This window comes from Theropithecus gelada, chromosome 6, assembly GCF_003255815.1.
Source record: "Theropithecus gelada isolate Dixy chromosome 6, Tgel_1.0, whole genome shotgun sequence".
Lineage (NCBI taxonomy): Eukaryota > Metazoa > Chordata > Mammalia > Primates > Cercopithecidae > Theropithecus > Theropithecus gelada.
The window spans coordinates 40,445,894-40,467,176 of record NC_037673.1 but is presented as its reverse complement, the minus strand read 5'-3'; the positions used below and the strand labels follow the sequence as shown (position 1 = coordinate 40,467,176).

Here is a 21,283-nt window from a genome sequence, read left to right as displayed (position 1 = left end):
GGAGGCTGAGGCAGGAGAATCGCTTGAACCCAGGAGGCGGAGGTTGCAGTGAGCCAAAATCACACCACTGCACTCCAGCCTGGGTGACAGAGCGAGACTCCGTCTAAAAAAAAGAAAGAACTACCTGAGACTGGGTGATTTATAAAGGAAAGAGGTTATTGACTCACAGTTCTGCATGGCTGGGGAGGCCTCAGGAAACTTACAATCATGATGAAAGGTGAAGAGGAAGCAAGGTAGCTTACATGGCGACAGAAGACAGAGAGAACAAGGGGGTAGGTGGCACACTTTTAAACCATCAGATCTCTGCTGGACGTGGTGGCTCACGCCTGTGATCCCAGCAGTATGGGAGGCCAAGGCAGGTGAATCACTTGCGATCAGGAGTCTGAGACCAGCCTGGCCAACATGGTGAAACCACATCTCTACTAAATACAAAAATTAGCTAAGTGTGGTGGCAGGCACCTGTAATCCCAGCTACTTGGGAGGATGACGCAGGAAAATTGCTTGAACTTGGGAGGCAGAGGTTGCAATGAGCCAAGTTCACATCACTGCACTCCAGCCTCAGTGACAGAGTAAGATTCCATCTCAAAAAAATAAAAATAAACCATCAGATCTCATGAGAATTCACTCACTATCACAAGAACAGCACGGAGGAAACTTGCCCCATAATCCAATCACCTCCCACCTGGTCCCTTGTCCCTCCCTCAACACATGGGGATTACAATTCGAGATAAGACTTGGGTGCAGACAGAGCCAAATGGTATCAAATATGAAACAAACATAGATCTTTTCCAAAGTTAATGCCAAATAATTAATTTTATTGGTTGTTAATTCATTATTTCTACCTATAAGGGTCAAATGAGAGAGTTTTACCATTCAAGCAAATTGGGGCTATTAGCAGAAGCTAGTTGATTTAACCACACCAAATAAGCAGGGTTATCTGCTCACTGGCTGATATTGAACCAGAAACTTTTGACAAAGACATTTCTGGAGCAGCCAACAACTAAGACACTTTTTCAGACACAGAGGCAACTTTCGTCCTATTTTACAGTTACTTTGCAATTAGAGACCCTAACCCCATTCTTCTCCAAGTGGGGCTGTCTCATAGACCCCCATTCCCTGGGTGCAAGCTATACATTATCTAATAATACTCAAGATTGGATTCAATTATCTACTGCTTGATTCTAGTCTTATTTTCATATTTTTCTTCTTGGTTATGAATACAACTCTCACAGATATCTTAAAGATACCCAATTCAGGCTGGGAGCGGTGACTCACACCTGTAATCCCAACACTTTGAGAGGCCTAGGTGGGTGGATCACCTGAGGTCGGGAGTTCAAGACCAGCCTGACCAACATGGAGAAACCCTGCCTCTACCAAAAATACAAAATTAGCTGGGTGTGGTGGTTCATGCCTGTAATCCCAGCTACTCGAGAGGCTGAGGCAGGAGAATCTCTTTAACCTGGGAGGCGGAGGTTGCAGTGAGCCGAGATCGTGCCATTACACTCCAGCCTGGGCAACAAGAGCAAAACTCTGTCTCAAACAAACAAAAAAAAAGATATCCAATTCGGTCATGTATATCTTTCTTTGTTTTACATGCTAGTGACAGTAGTCTTTCACCTTCATGGCAACTCTTCTGCTTACTATATGATTGGGATGGCCTGGGTAAAGGATATGCTTTATAGATCTCTGGACTTAGTTCTTTAATGCTTCCCTCCCCTCTTTGGCCCTGCTTTTGAGTGGTGTGCCTTAGCTTGTGAAGGATTGGTTGAAGATGACTTAGGTTGAGTGGGTCTGGGCTGAGAAGGCTTAGACTTGGGAGGCTGGGGCTGGCTTGGCTTAGGTTGAGTGGGCTTGCATGGAGAAGGTTTAGTTTGGGAGGGCTGGGACTGACAGGATTTTTTCTGAGAAAGTGTAGGTTGAGAGGGCGCAGAATGGAAGAGTTTAGGCTCGGAGTGTTTGACTGTGGATGGGTTGGACTGATCGGATTTGAACTGAGAGCTCTTGGATATGGGATAGGACCCTATTTGGAGAGCTGGATTTGAAGCCCTAACCTGCATCTTCTTCTGGGCTCCTTGCTGAGAAGCAGGTCTTAGTTTTTGTGTGGCTCCTGCTGGTTGAAAGGACTGAGGATGAGGCTTTCCAATATGGGATGTTCTTATCAGTTTTCCAGTTGCTTCAGTTAATTCTGTTCCCCTGGTACAAGCTTGCTGAGGCCATGGCTTCCTTACTGCTCTTGCTGGCTGTGAACCCAGGGAATAGGAGTGACCTACCTGGGAGACTACTGTCCCAGACCTTTCAAGAGTTCCCATCATTTGTGGTCTCTCAGGGCAGGCCTGTACATGCTGACAAATGGGTCTTGGCGGTCTCCCAAATGTTCCATTCAAGTGACCTCCCCGAGCAACTCTGGAAAATTTCAAGAATCTTTCACCTGAATAAAATACCTGGGGATGGAAGGATTGAATACCAAAACTTTTACCTCGACCCTGGGCCCTTGCATTCTGAAAGGGCAAAGGACAGAACCACTTAGGTCTCTGCTCTGACCCAAAGGGGTGGCCCATAACCCAGGGGGCTTTCAAGGAAACATGGTTAAAGTTACCTCCAATTCTGGTTGGAAAGGGCCAGGAGTTCTCTAGAAGAGGCCTGAATATTGGGGTACCATAGAGATTCTGAAGATTCTGGCTGAGCTCACATTGAGTTCCAGGCTCTTGTATTGGCATTAGAGCTTGGCTTTTAGATGAGCTTTTTAGCTGACTGCGTCTTTGCTGACCCTCATCTTCAGCTGTTCCAGCCATGTCTTCTCCTGAGGGAACCTGAATTCTCTGAGTGTTTTCAAAGTCTTCATCTACCTGAATCCCCAGCTCCCTGGCCAGGGCGGCCATATCCTCCACAGACACACATCTGAGGGAAGAAGAGAACATCACTTCCTGGAGGGCAGCTTGAAGGCCCTCCATGTTCTTCCTTCTGTTCCCAGCATCTCCCCCTTCCCAAAACAGTAGCTGTGCTGGCTTCAAGTTCAGCATCCTCTGAAAAATTTGAGCCTCTTCACTCTCCCTGGCTTGGGGACTGAGAACAAAGTAACATCTTTCAATGGCAGCTTCTCCTAAAAACATTAGCAAGTCCCATTCCTTCTCACCTAGACAGTCAGTGAAAAAAAACACAGCTGAAGAAACTTCCATCAAAAAACCAAACTGAGTCCAAAAGCTTTCTAGATTTCCACGGAGATTAGCCAGAGCAACAGGCTTTTGGAAAAAACAGGGGTTTTCCTTTCTATCATCGTTATCAGGAAAACACCACGTTATCTCAACCAGGCCATCAGAGATTTGCCGGGGAAGCACCAAAAGAGGCAAATCTTGATGAAGAAAGATTTTGTGTGATTTCAACTGGGCAGGGCTGAGAAGTGTGTTGAGGATTCTGGACTTAGAGAAGCTACAGTATCTTAGACGCACAAAAGAGATGACAGGCATCTTCATGAGAGTCAGAAACTTTTCTGTCTCCCCTGTAGGCCCTCCTGAAAACTGTGTGGACTGCTTCTTCACAATGTCCTTCATGGCCCCCAGCATTAAGATACTTTTGTTGTTTTCTGCATCTGGCAGTAGCAGGGGAAGAGCAAACTGGCACTGATACATGTTTGACATGACTTGGCGTTGCAAAGAGCTATCTGAACACAGCATGGCGGCACAAAGGACATCAAGGGGATTAATGGTTTGTATGTCTCGAATTTCCAAATTCTCCACTCCAGGCAGCAAATCCTCCTTGCTATCTTCATCCAGAACCTTGTGCCTGAGGATTGAATCCCTAGCTGTCACATCTAGTGCCTGAACTTTCATCAGGAAATTCCAGGCTAAGTCTGCTGGACTCTCCGGGGTCCACTTACGTCCTCGATCTAAGGAGAATTGTGTAACAAAATCTGGCAGAACCTTTCTGCTTCTATCCATGTTCAAACATAACAGGATGTCTTTAAACACCTTTTTTCTTTCTGTAGGAGAGAAGATAATAGTGAATGCCATGTTCAGAATCTCAATTTCCCCCATCGACTTCTTTTTTTGAGACAGTCTCACTCTGTCATCTATGCTGGAATCCAGGGGCGTGATCATCATCCTGGGCTCAAGGGGTCCTACCATCTCAGCTTCCCAAGTAACTGAGACTGCAGTCACCTACCACAATGCCTGGCTACTTTTTATTTTTTTAATAGAGATGGGACCTTGCTATATCGCCCATGCTGATCTTGAACTCCTGGTCTCAAATGAACCTCCCAAAGTGCTGGGATTACAGGCATGAGTCACTGTGCTCAGCGTGACTTTTAAAATTAAATAAATAATCTGCATCATTTTTTGCTTTGAGACAGAGTTTGAAAGAAAACTGTCACCCAGGCTGGAGTGCAATGGAGCCATCTCAGCTCACTGCAACCTCCACCTCCTGGGTTCAAGTTATTCTTGTGTCTCAGCCTCCCGAGTAGCTGGGACTACAGGTGTGTGCCACCATGCCCAGCTAATTTTTGTATTTTTAGTAGAGATGGGATTTCACCATGTTGGCTAGGCTGGTCTTGAACTCCTAGCCTCAAGTGATTAGCCTGCCTCAGCCTCCCAAAGTGCTGCGATTATAGACATAAGCCCCTACACCTGGTCTAATCTACACTTTTATTGCAAAAAAACTGAAACAATATAAATAAAGTAGAAGTCTCCTTTCACCATTCTGGCAAGTCATCTTCGTTTTTAGGGGAGATATCAATATGGTACAGTATATTTGCTTCCCATCCTTTTTCTATGCAAGTACTTAAGTATGCATGCATATATAGAAATAAATAGTTTTACTTAGTAGATGCTATTTTTTTTTTTTTTTTGAAATGGAGTCTGGCTCTGTTACCCAGGCTAGAGTGCAGTGGCAAGATCTCAGCTCACTGCAACATCCACCTCCCAGGTTCAAGTAATTCTCCCAGCCTCAGCCTCCCGAGTAGCTGGGATTACAGACGTGCGCCACCACACCCAGCTAATTTTGTATTTTGTAGAGAGGGAGTTCCAACATGTTGGCCAGGCTGATCTCCAACTCCTAACCTCAAGTAATCCACCTGCCTCAGCCTCCCAAAATGCTGGGACTACAGGCGTGAGCCACCGTACCCAGCCCATGCTATTTTTTTTTTTTTTTTGCGTAAATGATATATACTAAACAAATAATTCTTCAGCTTCTTTTCACTTAGTGGTATTACTTGCAAATTATTTCAAGTCAGCATACATACTGATCTACCTAACTCACTTTAGCTATTTCATGGTACTCCATAGTTTGGATCGAGTATTTAACAATTGCCTATGGATGATCATTTAGGTTTTTTATTTTTAAAAAATGTGCTCACATTTACATGCAGCAATGCAAAAAATCTTGTTAAGGTTAAATTATATACATCTATGAGAAATACTCTAGGTTGATACTGGTTTTTTTTTGTTGTTGTTGTTGTTGTCTTTTGAGATGGAGTCTTGCTCTGTCGCCAGGCTGGAGTGCAGTGGCTCAATCTTGGCTCACTGCAACTTCCGCCTCTCAAGTTCAAGTGATTCTCCTGTCTCACCCTCCCAAGTAGCTGGGACTATAGGCGCCCGCCGTCACGCCCAGCTAATTTTTTTTTTTTTGTATTTTAGTAGAGACAGTTCACCGTGTTGCCCAGGCTGGTCTCTAACTCCTGAGCTCAGGCAATCCACCTGCCTCAGCCTCCCCAAGTGCTAGGATTACAGGCGGGAGCCACTGTGCCTGGCTTTTTCCTTTTTTTTTGAGACGGAGTCTTGCTGTGTCACCCAGGCTGGAGTGCAGTGGCTTGATCTCAGCTCACTGAAACCTCCACCTCAGCCAGAGTGGCTCATGCCTACAATCCCAACATTTTGGGAGGCTGAGGTGGGCAGATTAGTTGAGCCCAGGAGTTGAGACCAGCCTGGGCAAAATGGTGAAACCCTGAACCACCTGGGTTCAAGCGATTCTCCTGCCTCAGCCTCCCGAGTAGCTGGGACCATATATATGGGTGCCACCACACCTGGCTAATTTTTTGTATTTTTAATAGAGATGAGGTTTCACTATGTTAGTTAGGATGGTCTCGATCTCCTGACCTCTTGATTTGCCTGCCTCGGCCTCCCAATGTCCTGGGATTACGGACGTGAGCCACCGCACCTGGCCGATACTGGTTCTTTCTTAAGTTTATCTCTTGCTGAAGTTTACAGGAACTGAAGATTTTATTTCCTTCAAAGTTTTTCTCAGAGTTTACATGCTATACCTAATTTTTCCTTCAAAGTTTTTCTCAGAGTTTACATGCTATACCTAATTTTTCCTGATCTCCCATTTTCCAAACTATCTTCTACCTTTTTTTTTTTTTGGAGACAGGGTCTTGTACTGTTACCTAGGCTGGAGTGCAGTGGTGCAATCTCACCTCACTGCAGTCTCAACTTCCTGGGCTCAGGTGATCCTCCTGCCTCAGCCTTCAGAGTAGCTGGGACCACAAGTGCACACCATCAACCCCACCTATCTTTTCATTTCTTCATTTTGTAGAGACAGGGTTTCACCATTTTGCCCAGGCTGGTCTCACCTCCTGGGCTCAACAAATCTGCCCGCCTCAGCCTCCCAAAATGTTGGGATTGTAGGCACGAGCCACTCTGGCTGGCCTACCTACTTCTTTTAAATACAGAGATAGTGCATAACAGAGAGAGAAGATCAGATTGGATTTCCTACTCCTGACAGATGGCCAGCTAGTGTAAAAATGTAAAATTACCCTTAAAAATAGCCTTGAAGAAACAACAGAAGAGAAAAGCATGGATTTTAGGAATTAATAAAAGTAACTATAAGAAGCCTTTGAGTACTCTCAAAGTTGCTTGAACTGGTATATGTGTTGGGGCAAAAAGGTGAGGGGGAAGTTGAATCTAGCATGAAGAGTTCACAGAGGAAGCAGTGAGAGAGTAGGTTGCAGGACAGCTTTTAAGTTCTGCTTTTTCCTGTCTCATACTTTCCCTAAGGAAAGCAATTCTCTACTTCTTCAGCCAGAAATTGGTACCCATGGCTGGGTGCAGTGGCTCACACCTATAATCCCAGCACTTTGGGAAGCTGAGGTGGACAGAACACTTGAGGTCAGGAGTTTGAGACCAGCCTGGCCAACATAGTGACAACCCGACTCTATTAAAAATATGAAAATTAGCCAGGTGTGGTGGCAGGTGCCTGTAGTCCCAGCTACTCGGGAGGCTGAGGCAGGAGAATCACTTGAACCCAGGAGATGGAGGTTGCAGGGTTGCAGTGAGCTGAGATTGTGCCCCTACACTCCAGCCTGTCATCTCAAAAAAAAGAAAGACATCAGTACCCACAGTATCCAAGCCAGGTGTGTCCACAAGGTAATAACAGTGTCACTATGGAGCAGATCAAAGCAACAGAGTAGATGTACACACAAAACAGAGATGCATCTAATTAAGCACAGAGCTAGGTGAAAAAAGTATCAGGAAACTAATCTGTTTTATAAATTAAAAATTCATGAAAATAACTCAGCTAAGGCAAAAAGAAATAAACAGAGATTTCAGCTGCCACCATGGAAAAGGAGTCTAAATTTTTAATTTAAGGGCAGTCAGGTTAATTGGAGACAAAAACAGACCAAAATACTATTCAGACTCTTGGGAGAAATACAACAATCTAGAGTATGACCTATTATATACAATGGATAGAACACAATCCAAAGCTAACAGACATAGGAAGAAGTAGGAAATGTAACTCATACTCAATGGACACTGACTCCAAAATGACCCAGATGTTAGATTTAGCATATAAGAATTTTACAATCAGGCACGGTGGCTCATGCCTGTAATTCCAAAACCATGGGAGGCTGAGGCAGGAGGATCATTTCAGCCCAGAAATTCAAAACCAGCCTGGGCAACATTGTGAAAATCCTATCTCTACAAAAAATACAAAATTAACCAGCCATGATTTTCTGTGCCTGTAGCCCTAGCTACCTGAGAGGCCGAGATGGGAGGATGGCTTGATCCTCAGCCTGGGAGGTTGAGGCTGCAGTGAGCCAAGATTGCACCACTGCACTGTAGCCTGAGCAACAGAGTAAGACTCTGTCCCCCCCTCCCAAAAAAAAATTAAAATTAAGTCCACAATGAATGATTAAATAGGATTTCTCAGGAAAAAAATAGAAACTACTTTTAAACAGGAAATTCTGGAATTAAAAATCACAATATATGAATTTGTTTAAAATCACTACTTGGGCTAACAACAAACTGGAGATGACAGAAGAAAGTAAATATCTAACCTGAAGAACAGAGAGAAAAAATATTAAAGAAAAATGAGCAGGGTCTCTGGAACCTGTAGAACAATACTTTTAAAACTCTAAAATTCAGGTACTTGAAGTCTCAGAACGAGAGAAGAGAAAAAGTGAGAAAGAAAAAAATCTTGGTAAATAACAGCTGAAAAGTTTCCAAATTTGATTAAAAGTTTTTTATAGATTCAGGAAACTCTGCAAACACTAAGAGAAAAAAAAAATCACACCTAGATACATCAGAGTCAACTGCTAAAAAAAAAATTAAGAAAAAAATCTTGAAAACAACCAGAGATAAATGACATAGCACTTATAAAATGACTGAAGATTTGGCATCAGAAACAATGGAAGCTAGAAGACAGAGAAGGCTGGGCGCGGTGGCTCACACCTGTAATCCCAGCACTTTGGGAGGCCGAGGCGGGTGGATCACAAAGTCAGGAGATCGAGACCATCCTGGCTAACACAGTGAAACCCTGTCTCTACTAAAAAGTACAAAGAAGCAGCTGGGCATGGTGGCAGGCGCCTGTACTCCCAGCTACTTGGGAGGCTGAGGCAGGAGAATGGCGTGAACCTGGGAGGCGGAGCTTGCAGTGAGCCAAGATCGTGCCACCGCATTCCAGCCTGGGTGACAGAATGAGACTCCGTCTCAAAACAAAACAAAAAAAAAAGACAGAGAAATGGCATCCATAACACGTTAAAGGCAAACGTTGTAGAATCCTATATCCAGCAAAAGCAACCTTCTGGAATGAAGGCAAAACAAAAACATCTTTCAATAAACAAAAACTAAGAGAATTTACCACCAGCAGACTTGTACTGAGAGAAATAATAAATAAATTTTTCAGGCTAAAGGAAAATAATATAAAATGAAAACCTGGATCTTCAGGAAAAAAGAAAGGCCACAGGGAAAGGGAGACATATTGGTTCCACCCAATGGTTGAACCCAACTACAAGCTGGAGGGGGAAGAGAGTCAATTGATACTCTCCATACAAGTTGACCTTCTATAGTGCAGAGCACACAAGGCAATAGTTTAAGCCTTTCTGAGACTTTGACACTGTGATATTTTTTACATAAAATTTTGCATGACAAAAAGCATGAAGACCTCCCTTTGAGTTAGAACTTTTTTTTCCGGTTCTCAGCTGCACAGACAAATATTACTTGAGAAAGAAACAAAGAATAGCCACATGCCTCCAGTCAACTAGAGTGGATGGGCGGCCATTAGACTTACATTACAGATCGTAACTACATTATTATTAAGACTTCTCTTGATCTGTTTTGCTAAAGATGTTTGATTGATTGTAATAATGTCCCCAATTAATGGCTTGCTGGTATCCATAGTCTTTGCTATCTTACTTTGCAAGAAGTAGAATTTGTTTTCCCCCAACCCTAAACCTGATTTGGCTTTGAGACTTGCTTTGGTCAACAGAATGTGGCAGAAGTAATGGTGTTATGGGTTCTTTGCTATCTTACTTTGCAAGAAGTAGAACTTGTTTTCCCCCAACCCTAAACCTGGATTGGCTTTTAGACTTGCTTTGGTCAACAGAATGTGGCAGAAGTAATGGTGTTAAGGGTTGAATTTTGTCCCCCTCAAAAAGATATGAAGTCCCCCAGTACTGCAGAATGTGGCGTAATTTTATAAACAGCATCTATACCTTTACAGAGGTAATTAAGTTAAAATAAGGTCTTGGGGGTGGGCCTAAATCAATATAATTGGTGTCTTCATAAAAAAGAAAAATTTAGACACAGAGACATGCACAGAGGATAGATGATGTGAAGAGACACAGGGAGAAAATGGTCATCTATAAGTCAAGGAATGCACGAAGCTACCAGGAGCTAGGCAAGAAGCCTGAGACAAATCCTTTCCTAGCACCTCCGGAGGGAGCATGACCCTGCTGATACCTTGACATTAGGCTTCTGGCCTTCTGAACTGTGAGACAATAAACTTTTGTTGTTCTAAAGCCAATCATTTGTGGTACTTTGTTACAGCAGCCCTAGGAAACTAATACAGATGGCATGATGATCGTTCTCAAGCTAAGACTCAGAAAGCCTTCACTACTTCTCTGTCTCCCTCCCTCCACCTTGCTCTCTCTCCCCTTCTCTCTCCTTTACCCTTGTCATAAGAATATATTTGGCCATGCACAGTGGCTCATGCCCATCATTCCAGCACTTTGGGAGACCGAGATGGGCGGATCACCTGAGGTCAAGAGTTCAAGACCAGCCTGGTCAACATGGTGAAACCCCGTCTCTACTAAAAGTACAAAAGTTAGCCAGGCATGGTAGTGGGCCCCTGTAATCCCTGCTACTCAGGAGGCTGAGGCAGGAGAATCGCTTGAACCTGGTAGGCAGAGGTTGCAGTGAGCCAAGATCATGCCACTGCACTCCAGCCTGGGCAACAGAATGAGCCTCCATCTCAAAAAAAAAAAAAAATATATATATATATATACATATATATATATATATATATATACTGCATCTATTCTGAGAACAAGCCCAGAGTAGCCTGCTAGAAGATGAGAGACCAGCCTTCAACTACCTCATCACACATGCATGAGTGAACCCAGGGAAGACCAGAGAACTGCCTAGCCAACCACAGACATGTGAACAATAATAAACTCTCAGTGTTTGAAGTGACTGAATTTTGAGATGATTTGTTATGTAGCATTATTGAGGCCAAGAGTTCAAGACCAGCCTGGGCAGCCTGGTGAAATCCAGGCAGTACCTGATACAGAAAAAAAATTTTCATGAAAATAAAACAATATGTAAGAGACACACTGCAATATTAGAATGTTACCTATGGAAGAAAGTAAATGGGAAATGGAGAAAAAAACAGAATAGATAAACGGGATTTTTGCAGAATAATGATGACACTATGCAATGAATTAATTAATTAATTCAACCCTATGCGCCAACTAAAATAAATAAATAAATAAAAATTAAGAATGGGGCCCCAAAATAATCATGTATTAAGAAGTTATTTGGGGGTGGGGTAAGAGGCATGGGTTGAATTATGTCCCTCACAAAATTCGTATGTTGAAATCCTAACCCCCAGTACTTCAGAATGTGATGTTATTCGGAAATAGGGCCACTGCAGATGTAATTAGTTTTAATAATGTTATTAGGGTGGCCCTAATCCAGTATGACTCGTGTCTTTTATTTTGGCCAAAGGGATGCACACTCAGGGACAAGGCTATTTGAAGGTAAAGACATATCAGAGGGATGCTTGCACAAGCCAAAGAGTGTCAACGATTTCCAGCAAACCACCAGGAAAGCTAGGATCCTTCAGATCACATCCTTCAGAAGGAACCAACCCTTGTCCAGGCGCGGCAGCTCATGCCTGTAATCCCAGCATTTTGGGAGGCCGAGGTGGGTGGATTACTTGAGGTTAGGAGTTTGAGACCAGCCTGGCCAACATGGTGAAACCCCGTCTCTACTAAAACTACAAATATTAGCCAGGTGTGGTGGCACGCACCTGTAATCCCAGCTACTTGGGGAGCTGAGGCAGGTGAATCGCTTGAACCCGGGAGGCAGAGGGTACAGTGAGCAAGGTCGCACCATTGCACTCCAGCCTGGGTGACAGAGTCTCGCTCTGTCTCAAAAAAAAAAAAAAAGAAGAAGGAACCAACCCTGTCAGTACTTTGATTTCAGATTTCTAGCCTCCACAAGAAATTTGTGTTTATTGTTTAAGCACCAATTTTGTGGTATTTTGTTACAGCATCCCTCACAAACTAATATAAGGTGTGATGAGGAAGAAATGACTCTCTTCCTACCCATAAGTGGATGACGAGTCCCCAAGATTTGAAATGAATGTGAGATGGTAGTTACATTTTCATCCTCTACTCAGAACTTAGTGATGTTTATTTTCCCAGGCAATATCACTCCAATGAAACACTTCTCATTTTGAATTTTCATTAAGAAATATTCAGATTTGGCCAGGTGCAGTGCCTCACACCTGTAATCCCGGCATTTTGGGTGGCCAAGCTGGGCCGATCACTTGAGTCCAGGAGATCGAGACCAGCTTGAGCAACATGGCAAAATCTCATCTTTACAAAATACAAAATTAGCCAGGCATTGTGGCGGGTACCTGTAATGCTAGCTACTCAGGAGGCTGAGGTGGGAGGATCACCTGAGCCTGGGAGTTAGAGGCTGTGGTGAGTCGTGATCATGCCACTGCACTCCAGCCTGAGTGAGACTGTGTCTCAAAGACATTCTTTTTTAAATAAGGAAATATTCAGATTCAAGATACAAATATAATTCTCATCAAGATGGCATTATGTGGACTGGATCAAGCCAAGTAACAATATTTTGGGATCTTAGCCATTTACTGACTGTTTTCACTTAAATAGTCAAACCCATAATCCCCACATCTCTCTGGTCACAAAGGCATTAAAATAACCAAAGTGATTTAACCTGAGGAATAGGTTAGCCTGAAATTAATGATTAGTAACTCCTTGTACGAATTATGGGAAATTAATGATTGGCAGCTCCTTATACGAACTACAGAAATTTACAAACTGACAATCAATATTTACTTTCGTGTATGCTGTCCATCATTTCGTAGGTCCTGGGAGCTCCTTTAAGTCAACACCTACCTCAAGGAGATTCCAGATCAGAGAGGCACAAGGAATTTCTTGGTAGTTGATTTTCTGCTGACATCTGTGCCTGTGTCATCCTCCTATCCCCATTACATCATGGCAAGCTTATTAACTTATTAAGTTGTTGCCTAACTAACTATGCAAGGTATTTCCATACCTTCTATACTTTTCTCCTGTTCCTCCTCCAATGAAAGGTTGGTTTCTGATTCCTCATAACTTGGTTCTTCACCGGAGAACTCTGTGGTTTCTGAATTCTCAAAGTCCTCTTCATCATATCCAACGTGCTCTGGGTCATCATAAACCTCCTCTTCCACAGTGGCTTCTGCATCTTCAGGGAAGTCAACAGATCCTAGATATTCCTCTTTTCCTAAGTATAAAGAATCATCTAGTTCCTCATATCTCTGTCCATCCTTTATATATGTAATAGTTGCTGGAACTTCATATCCAACTTTCTCAACTGAATATGATAATGTGACTTCTGGCGTGTCATATTCCTTCTCATTCTTTCTGGCAGACAAAGCTGTTTCCCTATGACTAGTTTTCTTGTCCCTGAAAAACTCAGAGGTTTCCAAATTCAAGTGTTCCTTCTCATTGAAGAACACTGTGATCTCAGGGGTCTCAGGCTCTTTTATTCCAGGAGAAAAAGCATCTTCTGAATTCTTGCTTGCCTCCATAGATTGAGGAGGTACTATATTCTCATATTTTAAAACTTCTGCAAAGAAAAGAAAAAGAATTGTTTTTCCCAATTACGAAAAAGAAACTGTATAATAGCTGGAGTTCCTGAGGCCTCAAAGCATCATCCCTCTTCTTTTTCTTTTTCTTTTTCTTTTTTTTTTTTTTGAGACAGAGTTTCGCTCTTGTTGCCCAGGCTGGACTGCAATGGCACGATCTTGGCTCGCTGCAACGTCCACCTCCTGGGTTTAGGTGATTCTCCTGCCTCAGTCTCCCAAGTAGCTGGGATTACAGGCATGCACCATCGTGCCCAGCTAATTTTCGTATTTTTAGTAGAGACGGGGTTTCACTTTGTTGATCAGGCTGGTCTCAAACTCCTGACCTCAGGTGATCCACCTGTCCCGGCCTCCCAAAGTGCTGGGATTGCCCAGCCGCCTCTTATTTCACTGGAGGACAGAAATACCTAACACCTCCTATATAACTTGCATGTCAACATATCAACTTTCAGAACTTTCTTTTTTCCACTAAAAAATAAAAAATCAGATCACACCACTGTCTTGCTTAAAGTTTGAGTCCTTCCCAGCAACCTTCCAGGGTAAGTGAGTAAAACAAAAAATTTGAATCATATGAACAGTGTTTACTTGTGGACTTACTGTGACTCACAACAGACTCACGTCTCCTGGGGCCACTGCTAATGAAATCTGATCACAAATACTTTCTAATCAGTAAACAAATGGCTCTAATTTGGAATAGTGTGCTTTAGAAATAATAAAAAAAAAATTTCTAAGCATATAAATCTTGTCCTAAATTAGCTATCATTAACATTCACCTTTTTAACTGAGCCTCTACCTCTAACATCCCTTAAAATAATTTTGAATGTTTTTTTAGATTCCTAGCAAAGGAGCTACACCTAGTCCTAATAGTAATTTACAGAATTGCTAAGCAACTGGAAGAATTGCTTTTTCGTGGACTACTAGTTATCTTTGAACCATTTAAGAATTAGCACTGGAACTGCTCCGGAAAACGGCTGCTGCTGGCATTCTTACCACCAAAAAAATGAAACTACTGATCTGCCATCTATGTGTTAAAAATTATTTTCCTTGTATTTTCAAAATGGCTATACTAAGTGAAAGATACAGCTTGTGGTCTTGGCACTGTAAATATCCATGAATTCACCTACTTGAAAAACAAACCCTGGATTGTGTTATTATTAACAGTATTTTCCTTCCAACTGTGAGAGTTCAGCATGTTACGGTCAGTATAATGAGCAGTTTACGTTAGCATTCAAACAACTGCAAGTTTTGAGTACAGTCTGAAAAACAAATTATCGATTCCGTAAACCAATAAGATGTTAAATTTCAGAAACTTTTTAAATTCCAGTTTTTCCCTATTTCATATTTCAGTGAAAATTATCTCTGGAAAAAGACTAACAAAAATAAAAGGCAACAATTTTCTTTTTTTTTTTTTCTTTCTTTTTCAGAAAGTCTGCCCCCTCCCTCTCACCCCGGAAAGTATACAAAGTCAACTTACCGTGCCTTAAGCCGCAAATGGCAGCGGACTGTGGAAAAGTACTAAATAAACACTTGAGAAAATGCTGACAGGTCGCCTCTCCCTTTTTCTGTACCAAAATTAACAGCTTCCGACTCTTCTTCAGGAGATCTGTAACATTCTCCAGAGTCTCATACTCTTCCTCAGAAATCAGCCTCCGAGAAGTTAACGTGTCTAAGATAAAATCAGGATCATGTTGGAGGATTTCAAGCAACTTTTTTCGTTCTCTTTCTATGATCTCTGAGGGAGAACTCTCAGTAGCCATTGTTCCTGTTTCCTCTAAACCAGGAAATGGATTATGACATCATCCTAATGAATAAGTAAAAGTTGAAAACAGAATGACAAAGAACAATTTTATTTGGCTAAGCTTTAACATGTCAATGATGCCTAGTGTTGGAGAGTGCAGATACAAGCACAGTGGGGCAACCCAGCTCAGAGCACTCTCTGATCCGGGGTCCTTGTGGATTATTTATCTGCTCTTTTGAAGGCTTGATAAATTCTCACCATGACTCAGATCCAGGGTCACCTCCTCCAAGAAGTCGCTCTTGAACTTCAGGTTGGACTAGGTATTCCCTGTTCATAGAACTATACTATGATGCCAAGATTGTAAATTATTAATTAATATTTGGTGGGCAATCTGGCAATATACAGCAATAAATAAATAAAGTTGAAGACAGATAAAAATAAAACTTCATATCCTTCAACACAGTAATTCCAGTTCTAGGAAATTATCTTAAGGAAATAATGAAGCAAATACCCAAAGATGTATGTACAAGAATCTGCATTATAACATTGTTTACAATAGTAGATAATTGAAAATAACCAAAATTGAGGTTTAGGGAATAAATATTGACATGTCGACAGTGAAACACTAAAGAACTGTTAAAAAGGATAAAGTACATCTCTACATATTGACAAGTAATGATATCCATGATATATTGCTATGGAAACAGCAAGTTATAGATCTCGTTTGTGTTTTAAAAAAGTTAATGTGTATACAGTATATGTATACAATATGTGTATACAGGTATACATTATATTTTAAAGAAGACAGTCAAGAGATATCCCAAACTTTAACACTGGTTATCTCTGAGAATATGATTACAGGGAAATTTATACTTCCACCTTAAACATTACTATTTAATATTTTATATTTTTGATTTTTTATTATATTTATTTTAAGAAAATTACCTGGTTGGTCTTTATTTACTCCTTCATAGTTCACAAGAACCTGAAAGCGATCTGCTCTGCATAACTAGCAACAGGATACTGGATGAATAAACTGTGATATTTCTTATAACATAATATTACATGGCATTCAAAAAGAATGAACTTCAGTGACCCACAATATAGAGAAATCATAATAATAGTGAGGAAAAACTGCAAATCCCAAAGGATTATATATAATATGACACCTTTTTTAAAAGTTCAAAATAAACACACACTTACATTTAAGGGTACACATGAAGTCATTAAAATTTTACAACACAAAAATCAAAGAATGATGAATATGAAATTCAGAATGATGGTTATCTCACATAAGGGAAGCTTGGGGATGGGATGGGATTGAGAAGGAGATCATGGATATCCTACAATGTAGGAGTTGGGCTTATCAGGGCTACTATATTGTTAAAGGTAAATAGCTAATATGTAAATAAAAGCAGAACATGCATGAACCAATGCTATTAGGAACCAAGGATAATGAGTAATCCAATTCTGGTATCTCCAAGGTTAAAAAAGTATTTTAGACAGCGGACACCAGGACTCCAAGATGGTGTCAGTCGTACCAGTGAAGGACAAGAAACTTCTGGAGGTCAAACTGGGGGAGCTGCCAAGCTGGATCTTGATGCGGGACTTCAGCCCTAGTGGCATTCTCGGAGCATTTCAAAGAGGTTACTACCGGTACTACAACAAGTACATTAACGTGAAGAAGGGGAGCATCTCGGGGATTACCATGGTGCTGGCATGCTATGTGCTCTTCAACTACAGCATTTCCTACAAGCATCTCAAGCACGAGCGGCTCCGCAAATACCACTGAAGAGGACACGCTATGCACCAACCCCTGACCCCATGACCTTGGCCTGAGCCCCTCCGTGAGGAACACAATCTCGATCATTGCTGAATCCTTTCATGTCCTAATGGGAATTAACCTCCAAATAAAAGATGACTGGTACGTGTCAAAAAAAAAAAAAAAAAAAAGTATTTTAAAATCCTGGCTGGACGAGGTGGCTCATGCCTGTAATCCCAGCACTTTGGGAGTCTGAGGAAGATCACTTGAGACCAGGAGTTTGAGACCAACCTGAGCAACACAGCAAGACCCTGTCTCTACAAAATATGTAAAAATTATCTGGTCGTGGTTGTGCACATCTGTAGTCCCAGCTGCTCGGGATGGGAGTCTGAAGCAGGAGAGCTGCTTTGGCCCAGAAGGTCGAGGTTGTAGTAAGTAACTCTAGCCTAGACTCTTTAAAAAAAAAAAAAAAATCCTCATATGATATTAAAAATTAATATTAGGTAAGAGTTTTATAAAATTGAAGAGTTTTAAAATTTTTATTTATTTTGACCAATTATAATCATATATAATTATGGGATAGTCAGTAATTTTATATGTATGCAGTGTGGAATGATTCACTGAAATTAACATATACATCACCTTCAATACTTATAATTTATTCCTTCTGTCTATGACTTTGTATCCCTTGACCAGCACCCTTCCCTTCCCCGCAACTCCCAGCCTCCCTCTGGTAACCACCATCATACTCTAGGTAAGAGTTCTTAAATATGTATTTCAAAAGTATGGCTTTCAAGTGATGCATCCCACCTCAGGCCCACAATTTGATTGACACTGTCATAAAGATTGCCAATTTTTTGTTGTTGTTGTTCAACTTGATCAGGAAGGTACTTCAATAACAGGTCTCTCAAACCACCAGTCTCCTCTCCAATGCTCCACCTTAAGTATGCTCCTTTCTCACAATAACCTTTCTGAGATTTCAAAGCCGATGGGAAAAAAGTGTTCACTTGAAGTGGAAAACTTAGCATTGAAATTTAAACTTCCTTCTGGAAGTTTTTGTTTTGTTTTGTTTTGAAACAGAGTCTCACTCTGTTGCCCTGACTGGAGTGCAATGGTGCAATCATAGCTCACAGCAGCCTCAAACTCCTAGACTCAAGCAATCCTCCCACCTCAGCCTCCTGAGTAGCTGGGAATACAGGCCTGTGCCAATCTGTTCAGCTTTTTAAAAAAAAAAAAAAATTTTTTTTGTAGAGACAGGGTTTCACTACATTGTCCAGGCTGGTCTCGAACTCCTGGGTTTAAGCAATCTTCCCATCTTAGCCTCCCAAAGTGCTAGGATTACAGGCGTGAACCATATTTTTTTTTATTATTTGTAGAGATGGGGTCTCCCTAAGTGTCTCAGGACACTTGAGCCAGGCTGTCCTGAGCTCAAGTGATCCTCCAACCTTGGCCTCCAAGAGTGCTGGGATTACAAGTGTGAGCCACCATGCCAGGCTGTCTAGTTTAAATTGTTTTCTGATGGCCTGGTATGGTGGCTCACGCCTGTAATCCCAGCACTTTGGGAGGCCGAGGCAGGCAGATCACCTGAGGTAGGGAGTTCAAGACCAGTCTGACCAACATGGAGAAACTCCATCTCTAATAAAAATACAAAATTAGCCAGGCATGGTGGCACATGCCTGTAAGCCCAGCTACTTGGGAGGCTGAGGCAGGAGAATTGCTTGAACCCGGGAGGTGGAGGTTGTGGTGAGCCGAGATCGCACCATTGCACTCCAGCCTGGGCAACAAGAGCAAAACTCCGTCTCAAAAAAAAAAAAAAAAAATTGTTTCTTGATAACAGAAATTTGCATAGTACAGCCTTAGAATGCAAAGGAAGTGAGTTGGGGGAAGGGTGAGTGTAACCAGGATGTTCTTTATTACATAAAATATAGCCAGGAGGTACAAAATTGAAAATATAGACCTCAAATCGGAATGAATAACACAGGACTAAAAGTCTTAAATGTGCTCTATTTTATTATTGTTGTTTTGTTTTTTGTTTTTTTGCTAGGCTAGTCTCGAACTCCCGACTTCAGGTGATCTGCCTGCCTCAGCCTCCCAAAGTGCTGGGATTACAGGCATGAGCCACTGCACCTGGCCTTATTATTAGTTGTTAATCTTACTGTGCTAATTCATAAATTAAACTTTATCATAGATATGAATGTATAGAAAATTCTCCCTTGAATTGCTGCTAACGAATTTATGTGATGTTTTCAAGACAAAAGTCAACAGTAGTTTCATGTATTGTGGAAATAAAAAGAGGCAGGTCTCAGTGCTGAGTCCTGGTGGTCAAGAGACTTGATTGTATCAGAACCATGGATGCAGGACTTAATATAGTTTCTGTCATTGCCAAAAAGCAAAATGTCAGGGGGTGAATGCCTAGGCTAACAGCCTTAGATCAACCATTTCAGACGTTGATCTAGTCCTGGCTGGGCATGGTGGCTCACACCTGTCATCCCAGAACTTTGGGAGGCTGAGTAGGGGGCTGATCACTGGAGGTCAGGAGTTCGAGACCAGCCTGGCCAACATGGTGAAACCCCGTCTCTACTAAAAATACAAAATATTAGCCCGGTGTGGTGGCGTGTGCCTGTAGTCCCAGCTACTTGGGAGGCTGAGGCACAAGAATTGCTTGAACCCGGGAGGGCAGAGGTTGCAGTGAGTCGAGATGGCACCACTGCACTCCAGCCCAGGTGACACAGTGAGATCCTGTCGCAAAAAAAAAAAAAAAAAAAAAAAAAAGTTGATATAGTCTCTAGTCCTGACTTAAACCTAGCAATTGTATAGAAAGTTGGAGGGTCTGACTAGCCTTCATAGACCTCTAGAAAGCCAAGAGTTTGCTTGACCAGGGCAAAATTTACATGATTTGACATACACCAAAAAGAACCACCTCACACTAGAGAGGAGGAAAAGTCATTCTCTCTCCTGTCTTCAATTCTGGGAATGTCTGGAGTAAAGAGACTGACATAATGCCTGTCACACTGCTTGGTTCCTTAATGGTTGACACCTGTCCTACCCTTTCTACACTGACCTCATTTCTCACAGCCTCTGTGGTAGGCAGAATAATGGCTGTCTCCAAAGATAACAAGGTACTAATCCCCTAAACCTGTGAATAAATTAGATTATGTGGCAAAGGACAATTAAAATTGCAGAGGGAATTATGGTTGCTAATTAGCCAAACTGGAGATAAGGAAGTTATCTGGGTGGAGTCAATGTAATCACAGGCGGCCTTAAAAGTAGGAGAGGGGTGGCAGGGCACCCAAGCCCTTTGGGAGACCAAGACAGGAAGGTTCAGGAGTTCAAGACCAGCCTGGACAACATAGTGAGATCTTGTCTCTACTACAAAAAAAATAAATAAATAAAAGGAAAAGAAAAAGAATAAGAGGGATGCAGAATAAACAGTAATGCAATGTGAGAAAGCCTACAGTAGTCTCCACTTATCCAAGGTTTCCCTTTGCAGGATTTCAGGGTTTGTTACCCCATGGTCAACCATGGTTTAAAAACAGGTGAGTACAGGACAATAAGGTATTTCCAGAAAAAGAGACCGACCACACTCACATAACTTTTATTACAGTATACTGTTATGATTGCTCTATTAGTTGTTAATCTTTTATGGTGCCTAATTCATAAATCTAACTTCATCACAGGTACACATGTACCGAAAAAAACAGTATATATAGGGTTTGATATTGTGGTTTCAGGCATCCACTGAGGGTGGTGGAACTTAAACCCCACAGAAACAGGGGGGAAACTACAGTATCACAGGTTTTGAAGATGCAAGGGAGCAATAAACCAGAGTTTGGGCAGTCTCTAGAAGCTGAGAAAGGAAACAGATTCTCCCTCCTAGAACCTTCAAGAAAGAAAAGCAGCTCCGGCAACATTTTATGTTTAGTTTTCTTTTCTTTTTTTTTTTTTTTTTTTTTTTTGAGGCAGTCTCACTCAGTCACCTAAGCTGGAGTGCAATGGCGTCATCTCAGCTCACTGCGACCTCCACCTCCACCCTCTGAGCAGCTGGGATGGCAGGCGCGCGCCACCACGCCTGGCTAATTTTTTGTAGAGACAGGGTCTCCCTATGTCGCCCAGGCTGGTCTCCAACGCCTGGGCTGAAGAGATCCGCCCGCCTCCGCCTCCCAAAGTGCTGGGATTACAGGCGTTAAGCCACGGGA

The 21,283-nt window shown here is 42.1% G+C and overlaps 2 protein-coding genes across 3 annotated transcripts; one reads left to right on the top strand and one right to left on the bottom strand.

Annotated features, from left to right (window-relative positions):
* Positions 1-794: 794 nt before the first annotated feature.
* On the bottom strand, positions 795-15,532 carry CARD6 (caspase recruitment domain family member 6). Its single transcript, XM_025386848.1, has 3 exons — positions 15,062-15,532; positions 13,017-13,571; positions 795-3,976 (listed from the first exon to the last, which is right to left on the bottom strand). Exons 1-3 carry the CDS (start codon positions 15,342-15,344, stop codon positions 1,701-1,703), a joined length of 3,114 nt encoding a protein of 1,037 aa, XP_025242633.1. The 5' UTR covers positions 15,345-15,532; the 3' UTR covers positions 795-1,700.
* A 1,300-nt stretch (positions 15,533-16,832) lies between these two features.
* LOC112626349 (ATP synthase subunit f, mitochondrial-like) lies at positions 16,833-17,256 on the top strand. 2 transcript variants are annotated; one of them, XM_025388356.1, is made up of 2 exons: positions 16,851-16,971; positions 17,089-17,117. In XM_025388356.1, the coding sequence occupies exons 1-2, from the start codon at positions 16,851-16,853 to the stop codon at positions 17,115-17,117; spliced, it is 150 nt and encodes a 49-aa protein (XP_025244141.1). The 2 variants fall into 2 exon arrangements, with proteins under 2 accessions (XP_025244140.1, XP_025244141.1); XM_025388355.1 differs by having other exon boundaries at positions 16,833-17,256.
* The last annotated feature ends 4,027 nt before the right edge of the window (positions 17,257-21,283 follow it).